This window comes from Bicyclus anynana, chromosome 2 (assembly GCF_947172395.1).
Source record: "Bicyclus anynana chromosome 2, ilBicAnyn1.1, whole genome shotgun sequence".
Classification (NCBI taxonomy): Eukaryota; Metazoa; Arthropoda; class Insecta; order Lepidoptera; family Nymphalidae; genus Bicyclus; species Bicyclus anynana.
In genome coordinates this window covers 11,281,711-11,293,243 of record NC_069084.1, presented here as the reverse complement: position 1 = coordinate 11,293,243, position 11,533 = coordinate 11,281,711, and the positions used below count along the sequence as shown (strand labels likewise).

The 11,533-nt window shown below is 35.4% G+C and overlaps 1 protein-coding gene across 3 annotated transcripts in view; it reads right to left on the bottom strand.

Annotated features, from left to right (window-relative positions):
* Positions 1-352: 352 nt before the first annotated feature.
* Positions 353-11,533, bottom strand: part of LOC112043235 (facilitated trehalose transporter Tret1) — a 59,694-nt gene continuing 48,513 nt past the window's right edge. Inside the window, exons 1-9 of one of the 3 annotated variants that reach the window (XM_052885829.1) lie at positions 10,795-10,935; positions 6,248-6,444; positions 5,193-5,356; positions 4,334-4,484; positions 3,758-3,986; positions 3,236-3,407; positions 2,814-2,928; positions 2,157-2,573; positions 353-2,012 (exon numbers count right to left, since the gene is read on the bottom strand). In XM_052885829.1, the coding sequence (XP_052741789.1) occupies positions 1,755-2,012; positions 2,157-2,573; positions 2,814-2,928; positions 3,236-3,407; positions 3,758-3,986; positions 4,334-4,484; positions 5,193-5,356; positions 6,248-6,316 (1,575 nt within the window). In that variant the 5' untranslated portion in view covers positions 6,317-6,444; positions 10,795-10,935 and the 3' untranslated portion in view covers positions 353-1,754. Of the gene's footprint in view, positions 2,013-2,156; positions 2,574-2,813; positions 2,929-3,235; positions 3,408-3,757; positions 3,987-4,333; positions 4,485-5,192; positions 5,357-6,247; positions 6,445-7,441; positions 7,578-10,794; positions 10,936-11,533 lie in introns of those variants that run through there. The other 2 variants (XM_052885826.1, XM_024078556.2) reach the window with 2 other exon arrangements.

Here is an 11,533-nt window from a genome sequence, read left to right as displayed (position 1 = left end):
AATAAATAATTCATTCATATATTTACAATAAAGTCATTTATTTTATAAACTATAAATATAATAGGTACTATTTCATATATGACATCAAACTCCAAAATATTTCATGAATCTGCTTATATTTATAGCAAAAATATTTGTGGATTCCAGTTACACGTTCTATATTGTTGATCATTCATCTATTTATAATTTTTACAACAACTTACATTCTGTGTTTAAAGTTAAATAACAAAGAATATTTAATCCATGTAAAGTAATCAATTTTAAACCGTAAAAGTATATCACAACATGAATTACATTTAGTTAGATACTATTGTTAAAATAACATTTATTGTTCTATGTTCCAAATGTCAGCGCCGACTATTCCAGCTGGTCAGCTTGTTGAAAAAAAAAAATTATCACAATTAGATAGTAGTATCTAATTGTGATAATTTTTCAATGTCCTATAATTTTTTCTATGGTATAATGTCAGCCACTGGCGATCAAGTTATTTCATATACCTGCAGCGCTAACGGGGCTTCACATCCGATAAAACCGATAAAGCCGTTAGCGCTACGGTCATGTGAGATTACTTGATCGTCAGTGGCTAACATTACTATCTATTGGTAGGCAGGTCAGAATCCAAATAATGGTTACATCTAGGTACACCCTAGTAATAAAGATTTAGATATTTCACTCGATCAAAGATATGAGCCAGTACATTATTATGTTATTAATTAACAGTAACATGTTATAATTTCCGTTACTAATTTAATTGATGTAGAAAAAGTCGATACTTGTAAAAAAAATTGTAATGAAGCACTGGATAGTACACTATCATTGCATTTAAATTATTTGGAATTGTTTTTTTAAGGATTTGACAATCAATTACGTAGGAGAAGAAAATACATAAGTACATAGAACATTCGATAAATCATAAATTATGAAATGACCTGCGTTTTGCATAATAGGTATCCTATATAGCATTATCAGTTGAAACACGGCTATCATCACATTTTGAATTAGGTACCAAGGAGGTAACAATAACAACAAAAAGCACATTTAACGAAATTATCAGATTAAAGAAGTGTTAAATTATATGTGATTATCCAGAAGTATGTAAGATAAACGCAAGAAGCGCTTGTGTATTTTTACTACTGGCAAAAATAATCATCCTTTAATTTACTTATCAGCTTATGATATAATATCAATTATAGATATATTTTTGTTTTATAAAATCTTATCATTAATTGACACATTTTTTGTTAAATACACATTCAAATTAGATGAGCGTTCTTATATTAAACATCAAATAATATTTATATACAATTAAAAACAAAGTGACAGCTTAGTTATTGCCCGATTGCAAGAAGGGTTATTTTTTTAATTCTTTACAAGTTAGCTCTTGACTACAATCTTACCAGATGGTAAGTGACAATGAAGGAATAACAATTATGTTATTTCTCAAGACACCTAAATAGCTTGAACATAGTACAAAATATAATTTAGTTGCCACATCAATTCCATGTTTTGCATATTTATGCTAGGTAATGTTCTAAAAACTAAGGTATTATAGTACAGATATTCACATATCATTAATAGACATAAAGACACAAATCCTAAAATTAGTACACTTCACCAAGCCTGATAAAAACAAAGTCACACTGGTAAAACTTGAACAATCTTGAAAATTCTCTTCATTTAGATCATTCATCTAACTTTGTGTTCTCAACGATATTTCCTTCCGAGAGTGTGAACACTCTAGTTGCTCTTAACTGTCATCGCTCGTTCTTTCTATTTCCTTTGATAATAAGCCACGGGCCTTTTAAATCATTGTCAATTTGAGCTTGGCATTTTCCTTTAGTTTCTGGTATCACAAAATATATGTACAACGCGCCCAGAAGTGTGATGGAGGCACAAATATAGTAGGTAGCGTGGAGACCAAGATAAACAGCGAGAGTTCCAAAGTAACGAAGAAGTAGGAAATTACTAAACCACATCCAAGTAATTAGCAAGCCAGAAGCAAGACTTCGAACCTGAAATTTAAATATATATTTAGTGAAAATCTTACATGTATCAAAATAAGTTAAGGTAAGACGTTTAAAGCATAAATAGATTGCATAATTAGATAAAAAAGTGAACATATACTTAGAATAGTTTAGTTCGTAATGTATACTTACATTTACAGAAAATAGCTCTATTATAAGCACGTAAGGCACGGATCCCAATCCAATGTTGTATAAAAATAGTACAACAGATAAAATCAAAACTGGCAGCCATATAGATAACTCATCTTTCGCTTTACTGTCTTCGAATTTCACCAACCAGTCTGCATTCACTGTAATATTATTTTCTTCTACACTAACTCTGAACCACGGTTTTCCACTTTCGTTAACGTAAATGACTGCGTTATTATATACATTATTGTGATCTTGTATTTCCAGTCTCTCTCTGATATTTTTGTCTTTGTAATTGTACTTTTTTCCTGCCCACAAACGTTGGATGTACCAGGACTGAAAACGTAGGTGAGGATCGCAGTATATTCCCAGAATCATCAGCGCAATTGCGATTCCCGAACATGAACACAGTAGCAAAGTCTGAAAATAAAATAAAATGAATACGTACCTATACTTTTATATTAAAATTGCTAAAGATAAATCTGTAAGTTGTTATAGTGCAACTCAGGTTTGTCAGAAATAAAGTTAAAAAGTCCAATTGGATACTAAATAAATATAAAATACTCTATGACTCAATTAGTTCACGGCCCCCTGCACCCTTTGGAAGAAGTAAGAAAATGTAGTAGTTACAAACGTGATAAATAGAAACAGAAACGTTACCTTTCTTCCAATCTTGTCTACAGTAAAAGTAGCTACCGCTGCTCCAAGTACCAAGGCAGTACCACACAACATGGAACCAGCTTCCGATGCCTCAAATAGAGTACGAGGAAGAGTTCTAAGTAGGAAATCAGAAAGAGTTAAATAGTCTGAAAATTGTTTGGATAGAAACAAAACACAATAGTTTCCATAGTCTGCCTGACAACTGTTTAATACAAAGGCTAACAGTTTCCTAATAATAAAATGAAAATCATACAGATTAAAAATACAAATACAACGAAACTATTGTGAGATGTTTCTTCATAATAAGCATCATAATAAGAAGTTAAACTAAGAGAGCAGGAGGGAGACTATTTAATTAGTTTTATCAGTCAACTTTTCAATCAGACAAATTGTATAAAATCAAAAATTTTGGCAAATCGTACCCATTGTAAATAGTGAAGTTGTATGCTGTGGTGTTAAGTGTTGGCACTGCATGCGATGAGTGCTGTAACACAGCAGCTGCGAAACTGTTGACTGCTCCAGCACCGCTGCCCGCTGCAGTACACAGCACTGCTACACAAGACAGTAATGCTCGACGAGTTCCACGGTGACAAACTGGAAATATCACATTTTGTTATCCAAAAGACCTTTACTAAATTAGGCGATGACCCAATTGTTAATCTAGATTGAAGGAAAACTTAATTTTGCCATTGGAAAGTTCTCTCCAAACATCGACATTGTCGTGGTTAATATAACAATTGAAAATAAGTTAGTTTCCCTTGCGAATGTCTAAATATGAGGAATACAACATTACATACCGATGAACCTATTTTTAAATTAATTAGTTTTGAAAATTTAAGGATAATTTTTAAAAACAACCACAAAGGTTTCTGATATATTTAAAAACTACGAGAATTTTGCAATTTCGAAAATCGGAAAGTCAAAAACATCAACAAGACACATACATAATTCTCTACAAGTAGACTTTTCTGTCCTCTCCTTTTCTGAGTTGGATTCTAAGCCGCTGCTCCGTTTTAGCATGGGCTGGAAGGTGTCAGAATCCTGTCTACTCATCACTTCCTTCCTTCCAAACCCGTCAGATATGCGGATCCGAACCTCTTGTTGTTCAATGACATCAGTGAGGTCTTCTCTGAAGTCCGATCCATCAAACCAGCACATTATTTTTGCTGCTTCCTACAAAATTTTAGAAAAGTATTATGTTCAGTGTCTTATTAACCATAAAGCAATTTTGCTAATCCGGTAAAAGCAATCCTAATCTATAGCTTAGCAAATTCGTTTGTAACACTCCCGATGGTCTGCAGGGGCTAGGTGGGTTGTGATGACAGATAAACCCACATCTGATGCACCCCACTTCCAGCCCCTGCACGCACGACTTCATACCCGCGCAATCTTTCCCTCCCCGTCGCCCGCATACCATGGGAGTGTCATCAACGAAGTTGCCAAACTATAGGATAGTAAATTTACTGAAATTGAACTTTTTACTGTTTTCAACAATAGGTATTACTGGGAAATTTGCACACCTGTATTTTACCAACGCTTATGAGATATGAAGGAGTTTCTGGCAGCCATAGCAGAGACAGCATTAGAACGGCTGGCGGCACCGCCATTGACAGTGCCAGTGCATGTGGAGACAGTATTCCACCTGCTGAGTATGCGAACAGGATTCCAAAGCTGAAAATAAACAAATTGAAGACACTGTCAGAATCAGTTAAATCATCGTAATAATAATATGTATCTAGTTCAGAATTACAGTATATGCCTACTCGTATTACTTATGTGGCATTTTCTCCTTTTGGTATTTTCTCCTTCTTAGTCGCTACACTTTTGTCAGAGTGGTCGTAGTCGCTATTCAGATATATCTTCAACATGACGACTTTCTGTAGAATCCTAGTGCTGTAGTTTCCTCTCAAGTGAAAACCGCTCTCCATGGTTCGCTCTATAAATGTGCTAGACATACACTACGGGAGGAATGGCGACGGATAGTGAGGCTTGCCTGCCACCTAAATGACGAACACTACCACTATGTCAAGAGAGTAGCGATAAAGAAGAAGTTTCCACTAGCTTTCTGGACCAAACATTCTAGAAGTTATTTGTATCTCAATGCCGCTGCAGCATCTTCCGACTGAAGATGTTATTGCCGCTCTCATCTTACTCCCTTACTACTATAGTCTAAAGAAAATACTATGGTCTATAGTGTTTGATGAGATGAGGATGAAAATCCACACCCCTTTCGGTTTCTACACGACATCGTAAAGGAACGCTAAATCGCTTGGCGGTACGTCTTTGCCTCCCAAAAGAAAGACCTGGATCAATTAAGAAAACCTCAATCGGTCCACCGCGCATAACACTGCGTCATGGAGGTCGTTCTTTCTTTCTTACCTGCTAGCCAGAGCTGGCATGGCGGCCAGGCCCCTAGTGCGAGGAGTGATCTCAGCGCAGTACAGCGGTGTGAGCGCCAGCGCTCCAGCGCCGCCGGCTCCAGCCGCTACTCGTGCGGCCCATACACCACGTGCTCCACACCACGCGGCTAGTGACCAGCTTATCTGGAAATTTATCAATTAGCCTTAATAGCTCAACGGTTAGAGCGGTTGAACTCGTCACCGAGGGGTAGTGGTTCGATCCCCGACCGTTAGTCATTGTCGTACCCACTCCTAATACAGTCTTACAGTTGGGAAAGACAGTTTCAGAATATATGGCAAATATTTAAAAAAAAAAAGAATTATAAAGCAGTTCCTGGCAAATTCACCGATAAAATCGTCTGTCGTTTTTTTAGGGGGACGAGGTAAAGTCACACATTGAAAATATTTAAAACCAATAAATGTATTCTATAGACGCAGTTTGTTAGAACACATTAGATCGTGATACTATTATACTTTTGACAGAGGGGTAATGTCTAGCGAGGCAGGTCCTATGGTACCTGGTCTGAGCTTGCATACAAAAGGTACAAAGGGATCATCAGGGTGCAAAGGGTATTTATGGGAAGCCATACAGTGAAAAATTATCGGAGCTGGAACATAATTTGCTTCAATCATACATAACATTCCAACAATTTATGTGCATGTGCAGTATGCATGTCTCTACATCCAAAACAATCATTATAGATATATATATATATATATATATATATATATATATATATATACATATAGTAACTGTCTCGTTAGCCCAATAATATGATTTTTTTAAATATTTTATTTGAAGGAGCTTCATCACAGAGTCGTAGCTCCGTAATTCCATAATTTTTATCACGATATCCTGGTCTAGTCCAGTACTATGAAATACTAAGTTTATGCTCTTATAAGAACTTCTTAGTAGCAACGCGGAGTTCGGAACGAACTTCTTGTAGCACGTTAAGCCCAATCATCATTTATCATCAACATTAGCTGGTAAAACTTATCATTAGCCCGCCAATATAGCAGCGTTATAGAACTTACAATAAAACTAAGGCATATGCAAAAAGCGCCAGCCTTCCGTCCCCGCACGTCAGCCAGCACGGCGAACATGGGCGCCGCTGGCAGCGCCACCAGACATGGCAGGGCAGCCAGCCAGGCGCCGCCCGTCAGCGCCTCGCTACCCAGCACCCCGGACACCCAGCCTATGCTGCAGCCATGTGTGAAGCAGGACAGATTGTCTGCAACAAGTAAAAAAAAAAATCAAAAATTCATTTATTTCAAGTAGGCTCAGTATACAAGCACTTTTGATACGTCAGTTAACTATTTGTAAAGATTCTACCACCGGTTCGGAAGGCAGATTCTGCTGAGAAGAAACCGGCAAGAAACTCAACAGTTGCTCTTTTTTTTTAAAAAAAATCATACAATAATATTATAATTACAATTTATGACAACATTACAATTTCTTATAGTTTTACTTCCTGTGTGAAGGTGGAAGCTGATCCAACGGCCTCCAAGCAACTTTGTCATTAAGGAACTCATCGATGGTGTAGTAACCTCGACTAAGCAAATGTTTTTTAACATATTGCTTAAAGTTATGCATTGGCAGGTCCATCACAGTCTTGGGGATCTTGTTATAGAAGAGTACACCCAAACCTACAAAAGATTTTTTTACTCTTTGGAGACGATATGCAGAAATAACTAACTTATGCCCGTGTCTAGTAAGACGTGGGTTTAGAACTCCTTTTCGTTTGTTCTAAACCCACGTAACCCAAGTAAATTATATAATATGCTTCGGGCCAAATTTTTTTTTCGGTCATGGCGCCCAATCTCATGATAAGATTAACATGTACGGAGGAGATATAATATCGCACAAGTGTGTGTGCAAGGTGAACTCAAACTCCCTCGAATCTCATAATCTGATTGGATGGCAGACCGACACGACTGGTCATATCAGAAGATCAGGCGCAGGACAGACGGCTTTATGTACTCTTAGAGGCACGGGTACTACCAGTAAATAAGAAGTTATTAAAACAACAAACACCCGATTGCAGGGGAGACAACCGATGAGCTTGAACCTCAAGGTTATACGAGCTGAATCGTGGAAAAACAAACTCAGTTGCTCTTGGCATGTTACCCCGTGTTTCTTTACTCAATCTTAGATTTCTAGTCATTCAAATCCAGTAGTGCTTACATTTCTGGGTCTATTACAACATATTTAGTACGACGGATACTTACAAGCCCCGTGGAATTGTCACTGCTACCAAATCGCAGATGACAAGCGAGCATCGAAAAGGATTTATTTTATAAAAATCGCTGTGATACTGCTAGCAGCTAGCGGAAGCTGCTACCGGGCATCCACCGGGACTTAATTATTCCACTAATGACTACGTCACCGCACATCTCATCTTGTGACGGCATCCTCTTCAATACCACTAGTAACGAGCGCCCGAGATCGGTCACCGAGCGCTGAAGTATTTTAAAGTAATAATTTATCGACGGACCAAGCAGGTGATAAGTGGAAAAGTTGGCAGTGCATGCAATAAAATATAAAGTACCGTCATGTGTCCATCAACTTGAGGCGTAGGTGTTCTCTTCGTGCAACCATGCCATTCAGTTGGGAACACAGCATTGCTTCTTCTTCTTCATTGAAATAGCTTTTATACTACAATAATCGTTTTAACATAAAAATGGAACTGACTTCAAAGTAGTATTTCTTACAAAAAAACTTACAAAAAAACCAAAAATACGCTTTTTGCTGGACATCGCGAGGAATAGTGTATCTTCGAAAAGACGAAAAATCTCCACAGATTAAAATTAGTACGGAGGCGGATTTAGAAAAACTTAGATTAACTGCATGACTAGATTTAACACATTTAAAATACCCTATAATTTTCATTATTGGTACATACGAGTATACAACTTTAATTTACATACTTTTACAATTATTTTTTATATTGTCATATCATATACTTATTAACATTTTATTCAATTTTACACATTTTTTACATATATTACCTGGATATTTTGGCCTAAATCACATATATTTCATATTTTTAATAAAGTCAAACGACGACATAAAATACCAAAACACTTAATCTTCAACTCTAATGATTAATAACATTAATGAAATTTTTGATGAAATAGACAACGTGACTGTTTCAAAACAAATATCGTGTGATGTCAAATATTGCCATCGTTATATAAATTCCATTAATGATTTCAATCTTACAACTATCACACAAAATATACGAAGTATTAATTGTAATATGAATTCTTTTGAAGTTTTACTTGCTAGGCTAAAAATAGACCTAGACTTAATAATTTTAACAGAGTGTTGGCTGAAAAATACTTTGTCTCTTCCATCCATAAATGGTTATAATTGTGTATCAACAAAAAATAACTATAACCAAAATGATGGTATAGTATTGTACATTAAAGATAAGATACAAGTCAACATTGAAGAACCACCATTTCAAGATGCTAATTGCCTAGTTGTAAAATTAAAAAATATTGTCATTATTACTATCTACCGTTCGCCGTCTTTTAAGAATATTGATAACTTTTTAAAATCATTGGATACCTTACTTCAAAATATTTCGAACTATAAAAATATAATGATTATCGGGGATATTAACATAGATATTATACCAGATAAAATTGATGCTAATTCAGAAAAATATTTAAATGTAACTGCGTTTCATGGATTACTGCCTGCTCATAACTTAGTAACACGAGATGCTAGTGGAACCTGTCTTGATCATGTATTTCTAAAGACAACGAATCCATCTGTAACTATTGTACCCCAAACCCAAATAACGGACCACAAGCCCGTAATTCTAAATATGCAACTAAAACATCCTATAGCACAATACACACCAACCACAATTAAACATATAGATACAGATAAAATATACTCAGATATACTTAATACAGATTTCACACCAGTGTACGATAATCAGGATCCAAGCACTGTGTTAGATTACTTTATAGATAAACTTTCTACTGCCGTTAATAATAATACGAAAATAGCCACACTGTCTAGACGTAAGAAAATAATCAAACCATGGATTACACCTGGACTTCTTAGATGCATAAGGCATAGGGATAATCTGCACAAAAAAGTCAGGAATAGTCCAGATAATGAAATCATTTGTTTAACTTACAAAAGATACAGAAATTTCTGTAATAATATTTTAAAAAAAGTTAAGAGAAACTATGACAAAGAACAAGTAAGCATGGCCAAAAATGATAACAGAAGATTATGGAACGTCCTTAAAAATATAATTAACACTACAAAACAAAAAGGGTATAATAAAGAATTGCTAAATATTAAAAGCACACCACAATCATCGGTTGATGGTATCAATAATTATTTTATAAATGTGGGTAAAAATCTTGCAGAGAGTTTTAACAATGTCGATACGCCTAAGTTGGATGGGGCTTCCGGCAGTCGGCTAAGTTCTTTTGTGCTACTGAATACAGATATGGATGAAGTAAATAGTATCATTATGAGCCTGAAAAACGAATGTACAGTGGGATGGGATGGTATCAGCAATAAAATACTTAAAATTTGTAAGCATCATCTTATACCCCCAATAACATATATTTTTAACTGTTGCCTGCAGAAGGGTATTTTCCCAAAAGCACTAAAAATATCAGAACTACGACCAATTTTTAAAAGTGGTAACAAAAGTAATTTGAATGACTACAGGCCAATCTCCATCTTGCCAGCATTATCAAAAATTTTAGAAAAAATAATAAATACAAGATTAACACAATATGTAGAAAAGAACAATCTTCTATCTAGAAATCAGTTTGGCTTTAGGCACGGGAAATCAACGGAAGATGCTGTACACACGCTGACCAATTATATAGGGACAAATCTGGACAAAGATAAAAAATGTTTGTGCATCTTTTTAGATCTGGCAAAAGCCTTTGATATCGTGTCTATACCTCTCCTACTAAATCGGTTAGAATGCATTGGTATAAGAGGCCTTCAACTGAAACTTTTTGAGAATTATTTATCAAACAGATATCAACGCGTAAAATTAGATTCTTTTGTTAGCAGTGACTTGTTGGTTACTCACGGAGTACCTCAAGGCAGTATACTGGGGCCCACTCTTTTTCTTATATATATAGATGCGCTTACTCGTCTTCAATTAGACAAGGGTATGATCATTTCATATGCAGATGATACTGCAATTGCTTTTGCTGCAGATTCGTGGCTTGAAGTATTTAAAGAAGCACAAATGGGTCTAAATGCTGTTACAAAATGGCTGCAAACCAGTAAACTATCATTAAACATTGATAAAACGAAGTATATAACTTTTTCAATGCGACAAACGATTAATTTACCTGATCACCTCCATATTACCGCACATTCATGTCCCCACTCTACAATTAATAGTTGTACATCTTGCAAAATATTAGAAAAAGTCGAACACATTAAATATTTAGGAATAACCATTGATTGTAATTTAAATTTTAAAAAACATATTGTTAATCTTAGGAGCAGACTGTCTAAAATGATTTATATTTTCAAAACTCTTAGGCATGTAGTTGAACCTAAAATACTAAAGCGGATATACCTGACTTTATGCCAATCCATAATCTCTTACTGCATAACTATATGGGGAGGTGCAGACAAGACTACATTAATGAAAATTGAAGTTGCACAACGTGCAATACTCAAGGTTTCCACTTATCGACCATTTCTGTACCCAACCTCACTACTATATAAAAACTGTGAGGTACTCTCAGTGAGAAAACTATATATACTGAGTATTTCATTAAAACAGCATTGTGACCTCATATACAATTCCTCTTATTTGGACAGACGTAGGAAATACACGGTGGCGAAGGGTCCTTTTCCTACAAAAACGTCATTTATAAGAAGATTTTACTGCTTCCAAGGTCCTCACGTATATAACAAAATAAACGCAGTATTAAATGTCTACCCACTAAATAAAAGGAATTGCAAAAAAACTTTAATACCATATTTATTAAACCTGTCATATGAAGATACTGAAAAGTTACTTACCGTTGAAAAATAAACATACACTACTCATCTATCTAAATATATATTTAATTCGGAACTCTCCACTTACTGAAATAAATTACACTTGAATACCCTTGAATACACTTGAATATAGCACAGTAAATCTTTACTCTGCCCATAGCACCGGCCTAAACCAAACACACATTAATCACACATTCGTAAACACGAATACACACACACACACACACACACACACACTACACACGCTACACCTACACACATCAACCCACATTCACTTTCTAAGGCACACTCAACTAACATGTATTTTA